Source organism: Eutrigla gurnardus (genome assembly GCF_963514095.1).
Source record: "Eutrigla gurnardus genome assembly, chromosome: 5".
Lineage (NCBI taxonomy): Eukaryota > Metazoa > Chordata > Actinopteri > Perciformes > Triglidae > Eutrigla > Eutrigla gurnardus.
Genome location: NC_139919.1, coordinates 13498775 through 13519126, shown reverse-complemented (window position 1 = coordinate 13519126; position 20352 = coordinate 13498775). Strand labels below are relative to the sequence as shown.

Genomic DNA, 20352 nt, shown 5'->3' with positions numbered 1-20352 from the left:
TTTGCGACTTCCCAATAAAGTCAGTTAATCTCACCGACGGATCATTGTGTCGGACTTTAAGGTACGTGTCCACAGGGGCGATTTTAAACGCGTGTGGACGCGCCGCTTCCCAGTATTGCACGCTTGGCAGGCTGCCACTAGAGGATGATTGACAGGCGCTCTCCTTTAAACAACACATTTTTGCGAGCGTTCGCGAGCGTTCCCGAGGCGGCGAGTCGAGCCCGGCGCCTCTGATTAGCATAAAGTAGATTCGACTTCAACTTTAGGCAAATGAGGAGCGGCCAACTCGCGCGCCGTCTCTCGACATTCGCCGCAACGCTACCAGAATGCATTACACAGCTTTTCACATAGACAATGAATGGGACGCGGGGAAACACCGCTGCCTGTGGACACGCACCATCAGTCTGTAGCTCTCGCTTCCCGGCTTCATCGCCTCTACCTCCCTCCGCGCATTTAACTTCCGGTAGTGGCCGGCCCGGCCGGAAGTCAAAGCACTGTTGGATGTGTAGTTCTTTTGACTTGCTAAAGCAAGTCAAAATAGTTTTGGCTCACTGAAAGATGACTACAAAAATGGACGTGTCTGTCCTTTTGGTTGTTTAACACGGCTGAAAATCATCATCTATTAATGGCGTTCCCGCTCCTGCCCGCTCCCGTTGATTTTTATTCCCATCCCGTCCCAATCACGGGATTAATAAAACTTTGGCTGTATCCGAAACCGCATACTACCGTACTGCCTACTACATACTGCGTTAGTATATACTGTATACTGCGTACTGAATGTGGGATTCAGTATGCTACTTCAGCAGACCGACGCCGTTCACACCGCAGTATGCAGTATGCAGTATGCAAGTTTCCCAGAATGCATTTCGTGGCGACCGGCAGCGGTAGTTGTAAAACAGGCGAAAAGCTGTTTTATTTCCCGCTGTAGCGCTGTTATTATGTCACTTTATTAAATTTTCATATTTTTTCATGCGAGAAAGTAACCGTTTAGATCCCCAATGTGCGGTTAGTTTACCCAAATGACGGCTGTTTAGTAATTTGCCTCGATGTTTTCGGAGAAGTGAAGCTCCGGAAGGAGCGGGTCGTCTCAGAGGCAGCAGCCCTTCTCCAGAGGTGTTCCGCCGGCCAACATGCGTCGTCGTCCCGGGGGAGACAGCAAGCCAGTTATCTTAACCGCTGTTTGTAGTGGACAGTATACAGTATAGCGCTGTCTCGGGAGCTCTGCATGTACAGAAATCACCAAATATTAATAAAGAAAAGTTTGAATTAACAGAGTACTTTTTTTCCATTTCATATGTACAACAGCCTGGATTTCTATTGTACCTATATAGCTTTCGTCACAATAATCAAGTAGCCTATGCACTGTATTTATGTAAACAAATATAAACGCCGTACTGCTCCGGCGTTTCTTTTTTTTTTTTTCGTCCCAGCTCCGGCGTTTGTATTCCCCTGGAAACGCTCTCTTGCTCCGTCATTACTCGATTTATCCAGGCTCCAGCGCATTGCATTGTGGGAAACAGTAGGCAGAGTAGACTGGTCGGATGCATACTGGAAATATTCTCAGAATCAGTACGACATCCGGGAACTTTTCGCATACTGCAGATTTTGCTTTTGTTTGCATACTGCATACTGCATACTACATTTTGGCCAAATCAGTACGTACTAGCAGTATAGTATGCGGTTTCGGATACAGCCTTTGACTCCCATCCCGCGGGAATCCCACGGGAATCACGTGACCCGCGGGAATTCCCGAAAAATGTCATGCTCTAATACAGATAGAGAGTCCTTGCTTTACTGTTGGATGTAGAATGAGAATATTTTCGGTTTTGACTGGTGTCTGAACAAATGTATTCAAAGTAGAGTGAAAGATTATCCTTGACCTTGGAAATGAAAACAGATTTTAACTGGATGCTTACTGACAAGCTTTCAAATATATCTCACAGTCTTTCTCTGTGACTGGAGTTTGTTCAGACGGAGGCTTGATCAGACGTTTTGTGTTTTATGTCTGTGGTCTACACTTGAAGATGGTCAAAAGGGGTGGAGAGAAGTGGTATTTTTTTTATCTTTTCAGACTGTGAATCCTGTAAGGGATTCATAGTCTTGCACACGGTTGGAAAATGACAGAAATGGTTCTATGAAGAATGAAAAGAACGAGAAGTTCAAACCCTTCACCTCCAACCCCAACGAGCAGTTCTAAAGACGCATACATGATCCCTTAAGGCAGACGGGGAAATGTGTTTGAAAGAACTTGCCTGTGAACTTTGAGTTCTGACTTTTTTGTCATATAGAGCTTGGCTTTGACACTTTTCCTTCTAGGATCGGCATCTTTCACCATTTTCTGAATTTAGTCAAGAAAATAACTGCCATTGATTGATTGAAAATAATCACGTTGCAGACCTAATCTCACTTGGTTAACAGCACCAGAACTGAAGTATTACTGGTTGCGTTGTTCCTTTCTTTATAATACTGTCTTTAACACAGAAAACTAAAACAGAATCAAAATGGCCTTAATGCATTTGTCATGGCATTTCTATTCAACTTGTCCTCTGTTTATGGCTCTATCATCCATCCATCCATCCATCCATTGTCTGCTGCCTATCCGGGGCCGGGTCGCAGGCGCAGCTGCCTGAGCGGGGACACCCAGACTTCACTCTCCCGGACACTTCCTCCAGCTCCTCCGGGACGATCCCAAGGCGTTCCCAGGCCAGCCGGGCAACATAGTCACTCCAGCGTGTCCTGGGTCTTCCTCTGGGTGTCCTCCCGGTGTGCACCACCAGGTTTGGGGTTTGCCGCCACGACAGGAACCGCTGCGTCCACAATGGAAGCGGAGAACAAAGTCCATTCGGACTCAATGTCCCCAGCCTTCCTCGGGATCTGGTCCCGGAGGTGGGAGTTGAAGACCTCCCCGACAGAGGGTTCCACCAGACGTTCCCAGCAGATCCTCACAACACGTTTGGGTCTGCCAAGTCTGTCCAGCTTCCTCCCCTGCCAGCGGATCCAACTCACCACCAGGTGGTGATCAGTTGACAGCTCAGCCCCTCTCTTCACCCGAGTGTCCAAGACATACGGCCGGAGGTCAGATGATACGACCACGAAGTCGATCATTGACCTCCGGCCTAGGGTGGCCTGGTGCCACGTGCACTGATGGAGACCCTTATGACACCCTTATGGACAAACCTTGACTAGCATAGAAGTCCAATAACAGAACACCACTCGGGTTCAGATCGGGGAGGCCGTTCCTCCCAATCACGCCCCTCCAGGTAACACTGTCGTCACCCACGTGAGCATTGAAGTCCCCCAGTAGAACAATGGAGTCTCCGGTTTGAGCACTCTCCAGTACCCCTCCCAAGGACTCCAAGAAGGCCGGGTACTCTGCACTGCCATTTGGCCCGTAGGCCGAAACAACAGTGAGAGACCTATCCCCAACCCGAAGCCGCAGGGAAACGACCCTCTCATTCACTGGGGAAAACCCCACCACATGGCGGCTGACTGGGGCGCTATGAGCAAGACCACACCAGCTCGATGTCTTTCACCGCGGGCAACTCCAGAGTAGAAGACACTACACGACATTCCGTGTCCCCATGGCTAGTGTCACTGTCCGGGGATTGGGTCGCCGGGGCACCCGCTCAGGACAGCCACCCAGATCACACCGCACCCGCCCCTTCTGTACCCTCCTGTGGGTGGTGAGCCTACTGGAGGGCGGGCCCATGTCGCTCCTTGGGGCTGTGTCCGCCCAGATCCCGTGGGCAGAGACCCGGCCACCAGGTGCTTGCCTACGAGCCCCAACCCCAGGCCTGGCTCCAGGGTGGGGCCCCGGTGACGCCATTCCGGGCGACGTAAACATCCTTGTTCGTTTGTCAATCATAGGGGGCTCTATCAGTGTCACATTTGTCTTGCAGGAAGTCACTATTATTATTATTGTTGTTGTGCTGATGTTTCCCAAGCCACAGTAGGCTGAGCAGCACACAGCAACATTTAACCGAGATGTCCTAGTACATGATGATACACCAGCAGTAATTGGAATGAAAGCACAAACACTCTGCTGTGATGTGATCCGTCTATTTCTAAAATATTGGGGGAAATGGGAGAGGGGTGAGTAAATAATTTAAGATGGATGTAGTCAACCTCTATATTTATCCTAGTGCAAAGCTAGAGGTAATGTTGTCAGCACCTATTTGGTCATTTTGTGCCTCAGAAAGTCTCTTCTTCTGCCAAGAGAGTTGGGGTGGCACAGCGGTTGCGTTAAAAAAAGTGTTCTCACTCGTTTTGGCAAGATTTTGCACTTGAATTTTACCTCTTATTAGAAACACAAAGCCAAATTGCAAATGGGCACCTACCAACTTCATGTCCTTATGTCACTTATTTGATCTCAAACATTTAAATGGATGTTCATTGACAGATTACAAGCTGAGTCTGTGAATAACATCCCGACCTACAGAAGTCAAAACAGGTTTCTGACTGGGATCATTTTAAACTCAAACCGTTTTTAAAGATGGATCATAGACGTAGTCATAAATTATCTGCTGTGCTTGTGTTACGGCAGTTTTGTCTGTAGTTCCTTGTTTTGTGTTTAAATGTAGATACTTATTGTTGAGTCTTGCATTGTCTCTTGTACTTGTTAATTAAGTTTGTTTCTTTTTTAAAGGCCCATCTGAGCTCAGGTTATAACTGCTGTTGTCTGTGGCAACGATTTCTGCAACATACCTGTCCCTTTACAAATAAACATTAAACTAAATACATGTTTGAAACTGCATATAGCCATCATAAAGCAACAGAAACATTTATCTCGCCCAGAGTGTTGCTGTAGGCGAGTTGAAGGTCAGAAGCTCGAACGAGAGGAATGTGTTCCGCCTCACGGAGTGGAACGTTTGACCTGCCTCTGATAAAACTTATTAAAGGTGTCTGGTTTCAAAGGACAAATGATGGGTTGTAATCACTTTCTTTGTCTGTCTTATCTTCTTTTCCAGGAGATAATAATGGATGGCCTCATCTTTTTGACAAGTATTTTGGGATGCCCAGCCATAACACTGGGACCAAGTCCAATGTATGCTGTAAGTACTGGTATTCTCTTCTAGACTGTGTATTATATTACACTTTTAGATTAAAATGGCTGCATTGATATTATTGTCCTTGATTTTCTCCTTTCTTTGTGTTATCACTGCTGTGTTTCACATTTATTTATTTTAAAGGAAGAGCAGGGCTGCGTAAAAGCACAACGCTGCAGATGCAGCATAGATACAGTTTCATCAGGTTTAAATCTGCTATCTCATGTTGATTTTGCATCACAGGAGAGAGTTTTGTCTTGTTAAGGAAACAAAGCTAAAATGTCCACCTTACTGCTTGTCAAATTCATCTCATTTTTCTGCAGATTCAAACTTTTAAAGTGGCAGTCCGTAAGATTTGAGATTTAGGAATGTCACGGAGATGCTATTTATGGGCAAAGCAGCCAGTACAACAACTTTCATTAGTGGGTCACATGATCAATCACTATTGTTTTAACTCACTCTTTGATAGATAGTAACTTAATAGACAATTAAATAGATGGAAATGTTAGGGGCTGCCACTTTAAGTGTTTGTCAATCACGACCCAGTCAGGCTGAACCAACAGACAGTAAGGGTCTGGTTTTGCTAGAAAAGAACTAATTTGTGCACCGTGTTTTCTGACCTGTCAGAAATCAAAAGTTTCTAGTTGTTGTGAACTGCTCCAGGTGATGGCAGAGTGAAAAAGCCAGTCATCACAGACAGTGGGGGGTCGAGATGAAAGCTGCTTGAGCCGGGCCGTAAAAATAATTCAGTCAGAAACGGTATTAAAGATCCCATATATATCCCATATGCTTTTCATCAATTTCACACAGCTGCCAGAGGTCCAACAACACTGTTTTCGATATGCATTGCCCCAAACCTATCCGTGGTCCTGAATTTCAGCTGTCTAAAAGTTGCTCAAATTAGCTCTGCTGAGTTCTCCTGAGAACAGGCTGCTTCTGTGTCTGCACCTTTAAATGCTAATGAGCTCCGTCTGTCAACGCCTACTTGGAGAGCCATGGAGAGGATGCCACTAACGCAAGCGGTAGCATGCGCCAATGTTTACGTGGATGTATCACTATGGCTCTCCTATGTGGCTCAGGTGAAGTTGCTGGGATGTGAAGCAGCCCGATGTGAAGTGGTTAGCACACACAGAAGCTAACACGAACCGTAGCCTGCACATTGTCATTAAAAATGAAACGCAAGAGACCAGACCCGGACCATTGTGCACGCTGCTCTGTCGGACATGCGCCCCCGGGTCCCGTCCGACCAGAGGCAGCAGTGACGACGCACCAGAGCGCGTGAGACTGAAGCCTCGGTTATGCTTCCGCGTAGTGATCACGCAATGGCCACGCAAATGCCACACAGTTGCTTGGAGACCGTGATGGTTCTGCGTTGGGTTTACGTGTCGAAATGCAATTCAATGCCAGACCGGTAGAGGGCGCTATGTTTTTTGTAAAGACTGACCGACCGACCGAGACTCTTGACGTATATTGTCGTTAGCCTCGTTAGCCAGCCTATTTGTTAACCTTCAGGCTTTAAACATCCACAGTTTTTCAGTGTTTTATTTCTTTGTGCAAAAGCGACAAGGTGCAAACAATAAAAGTATTAAAAGTTTCAATGGTGGTGTTTATGAGTGGAAATCGGAAAAGCGGTCTCCAGCGGATGTAGTTAGCGGACCAATCACAGCCAATGCTGCTGCGTTGGTGCTGCGTCGCCTCGACGCGCGTCTAGGTTTTTTCGGAGGTGCACGTCAGGCCCTTGCGGTGGACGTAAGGGGGGTCCGCAAGGTCGTGATGGGTCCGTAAGACCCCTTGTGTTGCGTGAACGTGGAAGCATAACTTGGGCTTGAGGGAGGATTGTCTCCAGCTTCGCCCGCACCGGGATTTATTCCCAGAGTACCAGCCGAATATCCCAGCGCCACAACCGGTAAGTCGAGCTGCGCTCTCCCCGCTGTGTTGCGAAACGCCCCCTCTCGGATATCTCCTATCATCACGCAGAGGTGTTTGGCCTATGCAAATGACTCCTTTTCGTTACTTAACAACAGGAGCTTAATCTGAACAGCCTGTAGGAGCGCCGTTGTACCAGAGGGTGGGCTACAGAGACTAGAGCATGACACGGGAGTGGATTTTCACTCCCGTCCCATCCCACTCCCAGAGAAAAATCCCATCCCATCCCAATCCCGGGCCGGAGTAAAAAAAAAATTCCCATCCCGTCCCACTCCCGTAGAATGACTCCCGCTCCCATCCCGCTCCCACTCAAAATTACTCCCACTCCCATCCCACTCCCATCCAACTCCGTTTTTTTTTTTTTTTTCCATCACATTCAACTCGCATGAATCTATGCAATATTTGCGACTTCCCAATAAAGTCAGTTAATCTCACCGACGGATCATTGTGTCGGACTTTAAGGTCCGTGTCCACAGGGGCAATTTTAAACGCGTGTGGACGCGCCGCTTCCCAGTATTGCATCATCCTGAGGATGATTGACAGGCGCTCTCCTTTAAACAACACATTTTTGCGAGCGTTCGCGAGCGTTCGCGAGCGTTCGCGAGCGTTCGCGAGCGTTCCCGAGGCGGCGAGTCGAGCCCGGCGCCTCTGATTAGCATAAAGTAGATTCGACTTCAACTTTAGGCAAATGAGGAGCGGCCAACTCGCGCGCCGTCTCTCGACATTCACCGCGACGCTACCAGAATGCATTACACAGCTTTTCACATAGACAATGAATGGGACGCGGGGAAACACCGCTGCCTGTGGACACGCACCATCAGTCTGTAGCTCTCGCTTCCCGGCTTCATCGCCTCTACCTCCCTCCGCGCATTTAACTTCCGGTAGTGGCCGGCCCGGCCGGAAGTCAAAGCACTGTTGGATGTGTAGTTCTTTTGACTTGCTAAAGCAAGTCAAAATAGTTTTGGCTCACTGAAAGATGACTACAAAAATGGACGTGTCTGTCCTTTTGGTTGTTTAACACGGCTGAAAATCATCATCTATTAATGGCGTTCCCGCTCCTGCCCGCTCCCGTTGATTTTTATTCAACGGGATTAATAAAACTTTGACTCCCATCCCGCGGGAATCCCACGGGAATCACGTGACCCGCGGGAATTCCCGAAAAATGTCATGCTCTAACAGAGACCATGCAGGAGTCGCTTGTTTTCCTCTTCCTGGGAGTTGAAAGGCTCAGGGACAGTGGTGCCGGAACGAGTTTGAAAGTGGGGGTGCAAAAAAAACTGGTTTCGGGACAATTTTGAAAATTCCAGAGGCCAACTAGCATTCACGCACATTTTCATGTGGGATAGTACGATATAAGATAATAATAAAAAAAAAGTCCAACAAAAAAACCTGTCATTATGTTAGGTGTGTGACTGTATTCAGAAGGAACCTCACACCTGATAACCTAACTAGATACAATAAGATAGCCTATAGGCAACATTGTTTTTATTTAATCGATAAACAATGAGATCTCATTCTCTCAAACTGTATACTCTGACATGTACCTTAGCCTTTCGGATCATTCTTTACACATTTGTCCAAGTAGCATTCCTCTGTAGCCCTACAAACGCACCTAGCAATTAGCTTAGCAGCTATGCTAGCAACTGCTTTCCGCGTTGATCAACATTGACCATAGCCTAGTGTAGCGATGTAGTAGTGTATCCAAGATCTGTAGTCCTCCACACACAAGTTTCAAGAAGAAATGCAAATGAAGGTAGCATAAAGCAGTAATGCACAGCGATTTGTAAGGTAAGTGTGGCGGTGAACTGAACTTCAGTGTCGTAGCCTCGTTGGTCGTAGGATAACCCTTTTCCTGGACCTAGTTTGCGGGCAAAGTATCCGATTGGCTGAGCATGACATGACCAAGAGGCCAGACTAGAGCAGGCGCGCCTGCTCAGGGAGGACCAGTTTAGACCAGAGAAAACGTGTCTTTCATAATATGAGACCTTTAATCGTTGATTAGGTGTGAATAAATGAAACTCAATTTGTAGTAGTACAAGTGATAAAATGTACATGAATGAGCCCATCATTACTTCCAATAGAGAAAAACAGAATGTTCCCCATGACTCACCCCTACTGGAGAAATATGAGTCACTTTTAAAAGGAGCTTCGCCAAATGTTTGTTATACCCAACACAATGTTATCTCACTCTTTTTTTCTCTTAATGTATTATTTTTAATGTTTTGCGGCATTATATATATACATCCTGCAAATTAAGTCAAATCTTAAAGTCCCAGTCGGCAAGTCCAGCGGATCGAGGACACTCTTGTCAGATTGTGAATGTTTACAACTCCATGCTCCTCCCCCACGACCACCGAGCTCCTTCGCCTCGACTTCGAGCCCTTTGAAATCCCTTAGATCACGCCACCTTTGAAACGCGGGTCCGATGTTGACCCTGGTTTTATCACGGGCACCGTCGCAATCTTTCATTTTTTCCTTCTTTTCCACCGCTGTTTTCTGTTTTCTTTTCCTTTCCCTGTTTTGGACCTCCTCGTTTCAGTTTTTAACCGAGGAATGGGAAGCTTGTTGCTACTTCCCTCTGCCTCCTGATAGTGGTACGACCTGAGGGGGGAGGGGCTCTGTGTGTACACAACAACACACCCCTGCGTGGAGCATAGTGTCGGCTTCAGTGAATATGATCAAAAAAATGTTGCCGACTTAATCCAATGTAATCTTAATACAATGCATCCATGGCCTAATTTATTAATTACACTTTAAATGTGCAATCCAAATTACAAATCCCCACAGTTGGATACCCAAAAAAGCCAAAGAAAGGGTTTGTCAGGGTTCGTTTTCAGCCTTCATATAAAATTTTGAACTGAGCCAAACGACCAGGTTTTTTTTGTTCGGGTTATGGATGAAAGCAGTCAGTGTGAACATGTGGTTCAGTCTCACCAGTCAGAAACAGTGCAACGATAACAGAAACTCTGTGATTTCTTGTGCCAACACATGAAAACTGCCCAACGGCAACAGCAAGTCTCCTACAACAGATCTGCTCAACCCAGGGAGTTCAAGCCAGAGCCAACCATTGAGTGCAAGTTGCTGGCAACCTGGCAAGGACCATATGAGATCATTGAACGCATTGGAGAGGTAAACTACAAGGTGAGGCAAACAGATAGGAGAAAACCTGAGCAGATTTATCATGTTAACCTCTTAAAGAAGTGGCACGCCAGGGAGGCGTTTTGACCTCACAAAAGGTTACTGGCAGGTGCCCCTGACCCCCGCATCCAAGAAGAAGACGGCCTTTGCCACACCAGAGGGGCTCTACCAGTATACCCGGCTCCCATTTGGCAACGTTCCAGCGCTTTATGGATCGGATCCTCGCTCCCCACAAGGGATATGCAGCGGCATATTTGGATGATGTGGTTATACAAAGTCAGATTGGGAGAGCCACTTACCCCAAGTGCAAGCTGTGATCGATTCTCTCAGGGAAGCAGGTCTCACTGCGAACCAAAAGAAGTGCAGGCTGGCCTTCAGTGAAACGAACTACCTGGGGTACACCATTGGTCGTGGGTTGGTCAAGCCTCAGAAAGCCAAGGGCTGGCCACATCCCATCATCAAGAAGCAGGTGAGATCATTCTTGGCTTTTCTAGGCCCGCTACTACAGACGTTTCATTGCTGATTTTGCTACCATAACCTCACCTCTAACCGAGCTGACAACCAAACGCCACTCACGGAAGGTGAAGTGGACCCCCATGGCAGAGACGACCTTCGTCGACCTGAAGCGAGCTCTGTGCTCCAGTCCGATCCTGGTGGCGCCAGACTTCAAAAAGGACTATATTGTCCAGGCGGATGCTTCGGAGGTGGGTGTGGGGGCTGTAATCTCCCAGGCACATGAAGGTGAGGAACACCCCATTCTCTACCTAAGCAGGAAGCTACTTCCAGAGAAGAACTATTCCACTGTGGAAAAAGAATGTCTCGCTGGGCCCTGGAGTCCCTGCGGTTCTACCTCCTGGGCCGACGCTTCATGGCGGTGTCTGACCATGCCCCTCTGCAGTGGATGGCCAGGAACAGGGAAACCAACAGTAGAGTTACCAGGTGGTTTTTGAGCCTGCAGGCATTTAACTTCTCTGTTGTCCACAAGGCTGGGAAGCACCATGGCAATGCAGACGCTCTCTCCCGGCGGGACACCTTCTTCACCTCCTTCACCCCGACGAGGACGTCGGTCTCGAAGGGGGGGGGATGTGAGGTCATGAGAGGCTGTGTCCTGGAGGGGAGCTATATTCCGCACAGATGGCACAATCTCTAACTGCTATGGCTCCACACCAACACACCTGAGGCTGATAAGGGACTAATTGACTGCAGGGCTTTTGAGGGTTGGAGACGCAGGGAGTGCGAGTGTGTGTTGGTGGAGAGACAGGCTCCATGCGGAATGCTCTGGAGAGGACCAGCCAGACCACGAGCGTGTCCTGTGGGGAAGTTATCTGTTGGAGTGCTTACTGGGACCTGGAATACCTACCTGAAGATGGTTTATGGAGGGGATATTTACCTGAGTTTGGATTTTCACATTTGAAGAGACATTGTATTATAAAATCCTTGATTATATCCTAACTTGTGTCCTTGCACTGCTTGAGTTGTCCTGCTGAGAGCCGTGTAGCCTCTCATGACATCACAACACATAACAGGATGAGGATTTATTGGAGATTTATGAAAGTAAAATTGATTTCGTGGAGGACAGGCTTGTGTTTTTTTACTTTGCCTTTTTTCCAAAGTCTCAGTTTGATGTGAGCACAGCTCTGCATACAAATGATCATCAATGCCAATTTAGAGAGGTCATTAAATTGCACTCACTAACAAAGGCGTTTGCTCTGTGATGGCCCAAACAATAAACATATTATGAGTATGCAGTATTATTATAATAATTAAAAAAAGAAAATAAAGTCAAAGTTTTGCAAAAGTGATTTAAATATAAGTATAGTATAGTAGAAAGAAAAAGAAATGTGAAAAAATACTATACGGTGAAGTTTAGAGCAGGATCTAACAAAAATCAGTTTCAAAAGTCCTTGCCATTGTGCCAGATGTGTTGTGGCTCCGAGTCAGTCAGTTGGCTGGTCTCTTTTAATCACTGCCGTTGTGTGATGGTAGCCTTTGTTGAGGACAAAGATAGCCAGGGTTTTGTGTGTCCCTTGATTGACATTCAAAAAGAAAATCTGTTGCAAAAATCATAGTCACACTTTATCCACGTTGACTGGTCGACGTGAGAATCCTATCTGTGGGCCTGTGGTTTTTGGAGGGACTCTCGCCTTGTGTTTGTTGTCCCACGTCCACGTTTATCAGCCTCTTTTGAGTAGCAATAAATAGACAGATACATGCTGCAGGGACGTGTTTTCATGGCAGTATGATTTGAACCATTTGTACAAATGCGTTGCAAAGTATGGCATGGTTTCAAACACTTGTTCGGATTTGTTGTATAGTAAAGCAATACTCACATCAGCAGACACGATGCACTTGAAGACACAGGTGTAATGATTCATGTGATGCATCGATGAATCGATTGTCAGTCCTACCGATTCAACTAAATTGATCTGCTAAAATAAATAAATACAATGAATCGCTTTGGCTTCACCAATAATCGATATAAATGCATTAAATCTTGTGAATCGCGATTCTTAATTATCATGTTTTAAGACTTTTAAGACAATGGGCCCTAGTTTCGTAGACCAGGCGCAGTCAGCACTCAGCGCACCTGCGCCACGCCGACAGGGTGTGTCCGCCTGGACTTTGCAAGTTTCGTGCACCGCGCAGGCTCGCGCAGGCACACCTCCCGTCTCGCCCACCCGCGCAAGTGGGAAAGAGGGAGGAGAAGAAGTGAGTGGGAGACAAGGCGTGGACTGGGCTTAATACAGCCGATTCAGATCTTCACCAATCAAATGAGCTCCTCTCCTCTCCTTTAATGCGTTAGGGGAGGTTCAGTGCAAGATCCGTCACTTGACAACCCGATGACAGAAGCAGCGCCGCCGCTCCCACCACGTGCATCACGCACTGTGTGTGCATATCATAATAATAACAATGCCCATATTATAAAAAACAGGAGAGAGAGGGAGATGTTTTGGTCCGAGAGGCTGAGTTTCCGTTACGCGTGCAATCCGCCTTTGATCTGACGTCAGATGTGACGGGACAATCTATATAGATATAAATTCACGTGTTGATTCAATTAGTTGCATTAAATAGTGTTTGTTGTGATTATTTATTGCATTTAAATGTGCCTGGAACTGTGGAAACCTGCCTGTGAGGTCTTGGTGACGTGTGCGCACTGCCCGCCGTCAGCCAAACTTCCACTCCGCCAGCTGTGATTCGCCTTGAATGAATGGACTTTATTCGCGCCTTGCGCCTTGTGCCGAGAGTAGACCAGGTTGGAGCTGGCGGGCTTTCGGCGAAGTCTCGGCGAGGTTTTTTGCCACGAAACTTCCGCTACGCCAAGCTGAATCTGTGACGCCTCCCCCTGCTGCGCCGCCACACCCACCTTGGCGCAGGCGATCCACCAAACTGCCAAACTGACCGTGCGCAAGGCTGCGTGGGTCGAAACTTGCATTACGCCGGCTCCGCCACCCTCCGCCGCCCTGCGCTGCGCCACGAAACTAGGGCCCACTCTCTCCCCTGCCAGCATGTAGCCTATTGAAAATGTTCAAAATTACTGAGCAATGTTTAATTACATTTTTGTATTCAGCATACAATATTATGTAGGACTACTTTTTTTAATAGAATAAATATGTTTAATATGTAATTCTGCTGTCTGTTTATTTTTCACCTTTCAGAAGAATACAGATAGTCTCACTCGCAATTTTGGTTTTAAGTAACTGAATCGAATCGGGGTTTACAGAATGGAATCGAATCGTTCCAACAACAAAAAAATTGTCCTTGAATCGAATCGCCAATTTCCTAATCGTCAATCGTTCATCGAATCGAATCACTGTGAAGCCAAAGATTCTCACCCCTACATTTAACCCCCCAAATAAATGCCATTTCTATTAAACCTGTAGAAACCTTTTGTGCACCTGCAAAGCAATGACATCATGACTGCTGGGTTATGATTCTTTGCTTTATGTGTTCTGCAGTTCCCAGTAGTTGATCCATGTACTTATCATTCAAAAATATCTGAACGTTTCCTGTTGTTTGGACCTGCTCAATGCATTCCAACTGATCAGATGTTTGATATATTTTCTATTTACTGGCCTCAGTCAATAGTCTCTATGTTCCAGTTATGTTCCATCCGGTTAGCCGGGAGAGAGTTAAGTATGACTCAAAAGTGTAATTATCTCTGCTAATGAAAAAATAGGTGTACTCATTCAAAGGGAAGCATTTGGCTGATTGTTGTCTGATAATCTTATCTGTTCTGTTTCATCACGTCTTGCATATCCAAACTGGGATTTAATGAAAGATAATCAAAGCTGTCTTAATATTCAATAAGCAATATTGAGACACTTTGTTCTTTTATTAACTGTTGCCAACCTGCGTTAATCCCCATGTCACTGTTAATAAATTCAGCTTTCATTACTTTCTCTGTTGTTTAAGCTCAGGAGTTACGAGTCTTCCAGCAGGACGAGGTTTCCATTCACGGTAGCAGCTCGAGTCTTGGCTCTTGGCACTGTATGACCAGTTGATTGACGTGTCCTCTGATGTCCCATCCCTCTCCAGTGCTTGGTGTCATTCCAGAGCTCTGTCAGTGCAGAGATCTAGAGCTGGACTGTGATGGAGCGCAGCTTCGAGAAATCCCAGGGGTGGCGATGAATGTCACCATGATGTGAGTAGAAAATTAATTCTTTCATTATATTAAAGCTCAATCAATCCCCGGGGGCCTCCGTTCCTGGCTGTGACTGCCACAGCATGTGAGAAGCCGAGCCGACTTGAACCAGAATGACAGATTAATCTGTAGCGATGGTGATGAATGTAGTCCCCACAACCCACAACCAGAGGTTTGTCCACCCTTGAAAGTCTTAAGAGAGCCAGCGCCACACACTTGGATTCTTACATCTGGTGTCAAAACTGTAGAATTCAAAAATGTATTAATTGTAACATGTATTAGGCAAGAAAATAAAACCCTGTATACAAATCAAATGTCCATTTACCGTTACAATTTGATTTGATTTGTTAGTAAATCATTACTTTCTGTCAGTGCCACTTTTATTATTACTACTTCTATTACTACAGTACTATTGCCAGTTGAGCCATGGTATGTGTTGCCCTTTATGGTACTTGTCATGGTCTTGGCTTTTGTTTAGTTCATTTCCTGTTTTATTTTGAAGTTGCCTGCCTCTTATGTCCTGTGTCCTGTGACTTCCTGTCTTTCCCCTCCTTTTCTCTGTCTATCACCTACTGTTCTAGTCTCATTGGCCTTGTTCTCTTGCTTCTGTTTCTTCCAGCCTGCCCTCATGTCTGCCAACCTGTGTTGTTGCGTTGTCTGACTCGTTTGTCGTGTGTTGAGTCTGCTTGTTTTCTTGTGTCAGTGTTCCTCATGTCATACTGATTTGTTTTTAGTTTGTTCATTTTGGTGTTTTTGTTGCCCGTACTTTGTATTCCTCAGCTTGCTCCCTCCTTTTTGTTCCTTTTGGGTTTTTTTTTTTCATTTTGCACCAGCTTTTGTTATTGAAGCTCGCTTTCTGTTCATTCACCTACCAGTTCGGTCCTGCATTCTTCTTTTTAAATAGACATGCTTGACAAAACAGAATTGTGGTGATACTGGATTTGTAAACACATCCATTAAAGGAATTGCTTCAGGAAAATATTCAGAGGGTGGGTGCATGGAAGAGTCAAAGATAATCAATGAGTTAGATTACTGGTTTATATGAATTAGAGAAATGACAATACAAATGAGACGAAAACATTGAGTTGAGTTACGGTCGTCACTTCCCAGATTCCTATTTGTCTGCTGCATATTGCACTATTTTGTTTGCACACCACAGTATTTGTCCCGAGGCCCTTTGTTATCAGAGAACGTCAGTGTTTAGTTTTATGCAAATGAGCAGCATTATTTCAAAGTAAAAAGTTCTGTCCCTGTTGTCTTCATTTAGCTAAATTGTGTTTGCATCCTGACTGAGGTGGAAAGTTGGTGTGAAATGTCTTCAATGTATTAGCCCAAAATCATTAGTTGCACCTGTTAAACATCTACTGTAGGCAATAATAGTGTCCACTCCCGACTAATATCACGACTCTCACATGACTGCTTCTCATATAAGTCATGAACACTTTGCTTCAGAAATATGTTATTTAGCATAAAACCACATGTTGAAACATGTTGTACTATTAATATTAGACTATTACTCTAGACTACAGACATTGTACTACGACAGGACTTAAAGCAGACAAAGTCTTCTTAATACGCTTGTATGTATGTGAATGAAACCAAACTGGCAATTTAAGGGAAGTTGATTATGCTAATATGAGCTGCAATTTGCTGTTATTTCCATTATTGTTTAATCCGCCAATTATTTTCCTGGCAGATAAATTGTGAAAAAAATCTACCAATGGGCCAAAACCCAAATGTATTCAGTTCTAAATCAAGGGAAAGCATCAAATCCTCCCATTTTAAAGCCGGCAAATATTTGTCACTTTGGCTTTAAAACAAAAGTGTAGATTAGTTGCAGATTAGTTTACTTTCAGTTGACTGATTGATTAATGCTAATGATAAAATCTTACTAATGCACACTTCCTCATGAACAGGAGATATCTATCTGACTAAAACAATGGATTTACCTCTAAGCTTGTGCTTTTTTCTGAGTTTGGTGAATCGAGGGACACATGGTAAGATAATTTGAGGTTAAAAATATGAACATGTTATTTCCATAACATATTGGGCATAAATATTTGAGTTATCCTTACTTGAATATTTATTCCAAATCTGATCAGGGAACGTTTTGGCACAGCATGTGAGCACAGACAGATATACCAAAAAGGTAAACAGCCTCACAAGCATGCCAATGATGAAGGATAAATAGGCATCTTAGGTTCTTTACCATGAAAACAAAATTTAGTTTGATTTGTTTAGAAAAACTCCTCAGAGTACTTTTAAGTGTCACCACAGAACTGGACTGGAGTCATCTGTTCATAGGCCAAGAAATACATTGTTGGGGAGCAGCGAGCCCGAGGAGACCGCGCTAACAGGAAGGAAATCATTACATCCCCAAACTGACCTCTTTCAAGTGCATGACACGACAGCGTATGAGTGGATGAGCCTTTAATCAGCCTTTAATCCGTTAAAAGCTTCGGAATGGACAAATTATTAAACTGGTTCATCATGAAATGCAATTAAATACACCAGGAGGCCAAAGATTACCATGTTTATAGATTTCCCGGTAACTGATTAACTGTGATTTTTATTTTGTGGATAATTCCATTTTTGCTCTGGTTTTATTTAGATTTAATAATGATTTAACGTTGTGAAATATTTCCTATTATCCTAAATAATTTAATGCAAAGTAAGTTTGTTTTTACCTTTAAAGGGGACATATAAGGGTCCTTTTCAGGTTCATACTTGTACTTTGGCCTTCTACTAGAACACGTTCACATGTTTTAATGTTCAAATACACATTAATATTCTCTTTCTTTCTGTTTGAATTTGCCAGTATTCTCCGTCTATCTGAAATGTCTCTTATACACTAATTATTGAAACTCACAAGTATAACGTTGTCAGCTGTTCAAATGCAGCAGAACTGAATCACGATTTCCATTGTTTGTGGTGTAAACTGTTCTATATTGTGATTCTTCTTTCTATCCTTCAGGTCCCTACAAAGGAACCGTCTTCAGAGACTGAACGCGAACACATTCTTTCGGTACCAGAGCCTACAAAAACTGTGAGCTTCCCATGAAGTAGAAACATAACTACATTTGTTAGAAAACTGCCCATGGGATGTTTTGTACAAAGGAATAATATTCTTAGCCTGTTGGGCAATTGTGATATTTATAGTTGTTAATAAAATAATATCTAGACATAAGATTAAGTCTATATTGTTATTTCAAGCACACCGGCTTGAAAGACAAGTGTATATATACAATGTATATACAGTATATACTGTATACTGTACTATGTATGTATATACGGTGTTCATACTGAATATTATATAGAATATTGTTTGCTTTGAAGGGTGCCAGGACTCTCTTATACATTAGATTTTCCAAAAATGTGATCCTGGACCTCCTAATTTAAATATTCTTATAACTTTTCTCATATAACTTTTTAAGTCTGAAGGTATGATGCAGATTTCATGGATAATGCAAAACTGAATGTTTAGGCTCAATAATAGGAGGCTGGCTTCTTTGATTAGAGAGGTGCAACATCCATTAAGGCTCAGAGGTGATTTTTTTTTAATTTAAATTTAGAAAATGACTAAAATAGTAAATATTTAGTCTTATTCATTTCTTTTTTTATTTGATTGTCCTTTATTGTCTTCTTTATTGTTCTGCAAAGAGCCACATATAATGAATATGTATTGTTAGAATGCACGGGAGCCCTCAGTAATGCCTTGTGATACCAAAGCCAAAATAATGACCAGACTTCATGCAACAAATGCATTTTACAACTTCAAAGCTGATAAGTGTAAGAGCTACGAGGACAGGGACACTGACAGAAGTGATTGTTCTCCTCCGAGTACGTACTAATTAATCGCCGACTTACGTTGTTTATCAACCTCACACAGTCCCACCGACTGTGGCGGCAGGAGAATAGCTCTGATCCTCTGCCAGGAACCATTTGGCTGCCTCAGACTGGAAGCCTTCAGCTGCTGCCCTGAATATTTGACCAGATTAATTCCTTGAGATATGCATGAAAATAAATATCAGAATGAACCAAGTGTGTAAAAATACACAAAGAGACAAAACACAGCTGCCAAGGTTTGTTGAGCTCACAGTGTGTGCTGTAAAAGACAATGCCAGGTATTAAACAGACCATTGACTGATATCAGATACTGATTTCTCTCAGCTGGGCTTAATTCCCAATTAAACAGGCTCAATTATTATATAATGTTTCTCTCATTGTTTGTTTGTAATTCAGATGATTCCTAAACTTTTTTTGTGCTTTCTTTACATAGATATCTCCAACACAACATAATTGAAGATGTAAATCCTGATGCATTCAGAGGACTCTATAATCTAACAAGACTGTAAGTTTCTTCATTTTTTAGTTAAGCAAGTTAAGTTTCAAGTTAAGCAAAGTGGTGATTCTTGCTACTGATTTTTTTTTCATATGCTTATTCATATTCATGCCACATGGCCCGGCTTTGATAGCCTGACATTTCTCACTATTAGTTAGTTATTGCGTCATGCACATACACAACCCACTTCGACTTATAAGATGCTAAAACAGCAAAGGTCAATGCTGCTGAGTCACCATGCCAACCTTCTCCTCATTACCAGCTGCTATAGTGTGCGACTGGTATTGTTTTCACCCTGTGAGTATGAGTTCGAGTCCAAATGTTACAACGCCGTATTAGGGCCACTGTAGGAAAAACAAATAAATAACAGAGCTGAGAGAGGGGGGTAATAGTCCAAGAAAAAAGTTGCAAATTTCCATGTTTATAAAGTGGCAAATTTATGAGATTAGAAAGTGGCAAATTTACGAGAAAAGTTTCTAAAATCATATATTTACAATGCTAACAACCAGCATTTATGCTAGCTAACTCTCCATGCACCTACGCATTTATTTTTCTAATTAATATATCACAACTTGTGACAACACCTCGTTAAGAGGTGATGGCTGTTGATTGCTGTTGTTGGTTTTATTTATATGGGCCAAATTGTCATCTCATGGGTGTTTATTGATTACATTTACATCATTTACATTTAGGTCATTTAGCAGACGCTTTTGTCCAGCGACTTACAATAAGTACATTTGTCAAAAGAAGGAAACAAAGAAACAACAACGTATCATTGCCGATAAAGTAAGAGCTAAAAATAGAACAAGTGTTAGGTTTTTTTGGGGGGTTTTTTTGGGGGGTCGAGGGAGGGTGTTAGTGGGTCATGCTATGTAGAGTTGAGGTGAAGTCTGAACAGGTGAGTCTTGAGCCTTTTTCGGAAGATGGCAAATGACTCTGCTGTCCTGACATTGGTCGGGTGTTCGTTCCACCACTGAGGCGCCAGAACAGAGAAGAGTCTGGACTTTGCTGAGCGACATTTGTTTGATTTCAGCGATGGTGGTACCAGCCGGCCAGCTGAAGTAGAGGAGCGAAGTGCTCACTTCGGGGCATGAGGTTTGACCAGTGTTTGAAGGTAGACAGGTGCCGTTCCATTGATGGCCCTGAAGGCCAGTGTCATCGTCTTGAATTGGATGCGTGCTGCAACAGGGAGCCAGTGGAGGTCACGGAGGAGGGGGGTCACGTGGGAGAATTTGGGTAGATTGAAGATAAGGCGTGCT

At 44.2% G+C, this 20352-nt stretch overlaps 1 protein-coding gene across 1 annotated transcript in view; it reads left to right on the top strand.

Moving 5' to 3' along the window:
* The window catches only part of rxfp1 (relaxin family peptide receptor 1), a gene marked incomplete at its 3' end in the record, with an annotated part of 84674 nt that overhangs the window by 45887 nt on the left and 18435 nt on the right, over positions 1-20352 (top strand). The window contains exons 3-6 of the mRNA XM_084009391.1: positions 4968-5051; positions 14646-14751; positions 17726-17797; positions 19031-19102. Coding sequence (XP_083865517.1) covers positions 4968-5051; positions 14646-14751; positions 17726-17797; positions 19031-19102 — 334 coding nt within the window. The remainder of the gene's footprint in view (positions 1-4967; positions 5052-14645; positions 14752-17725; positions 17798-19030; positions 19103-20352) is intronic.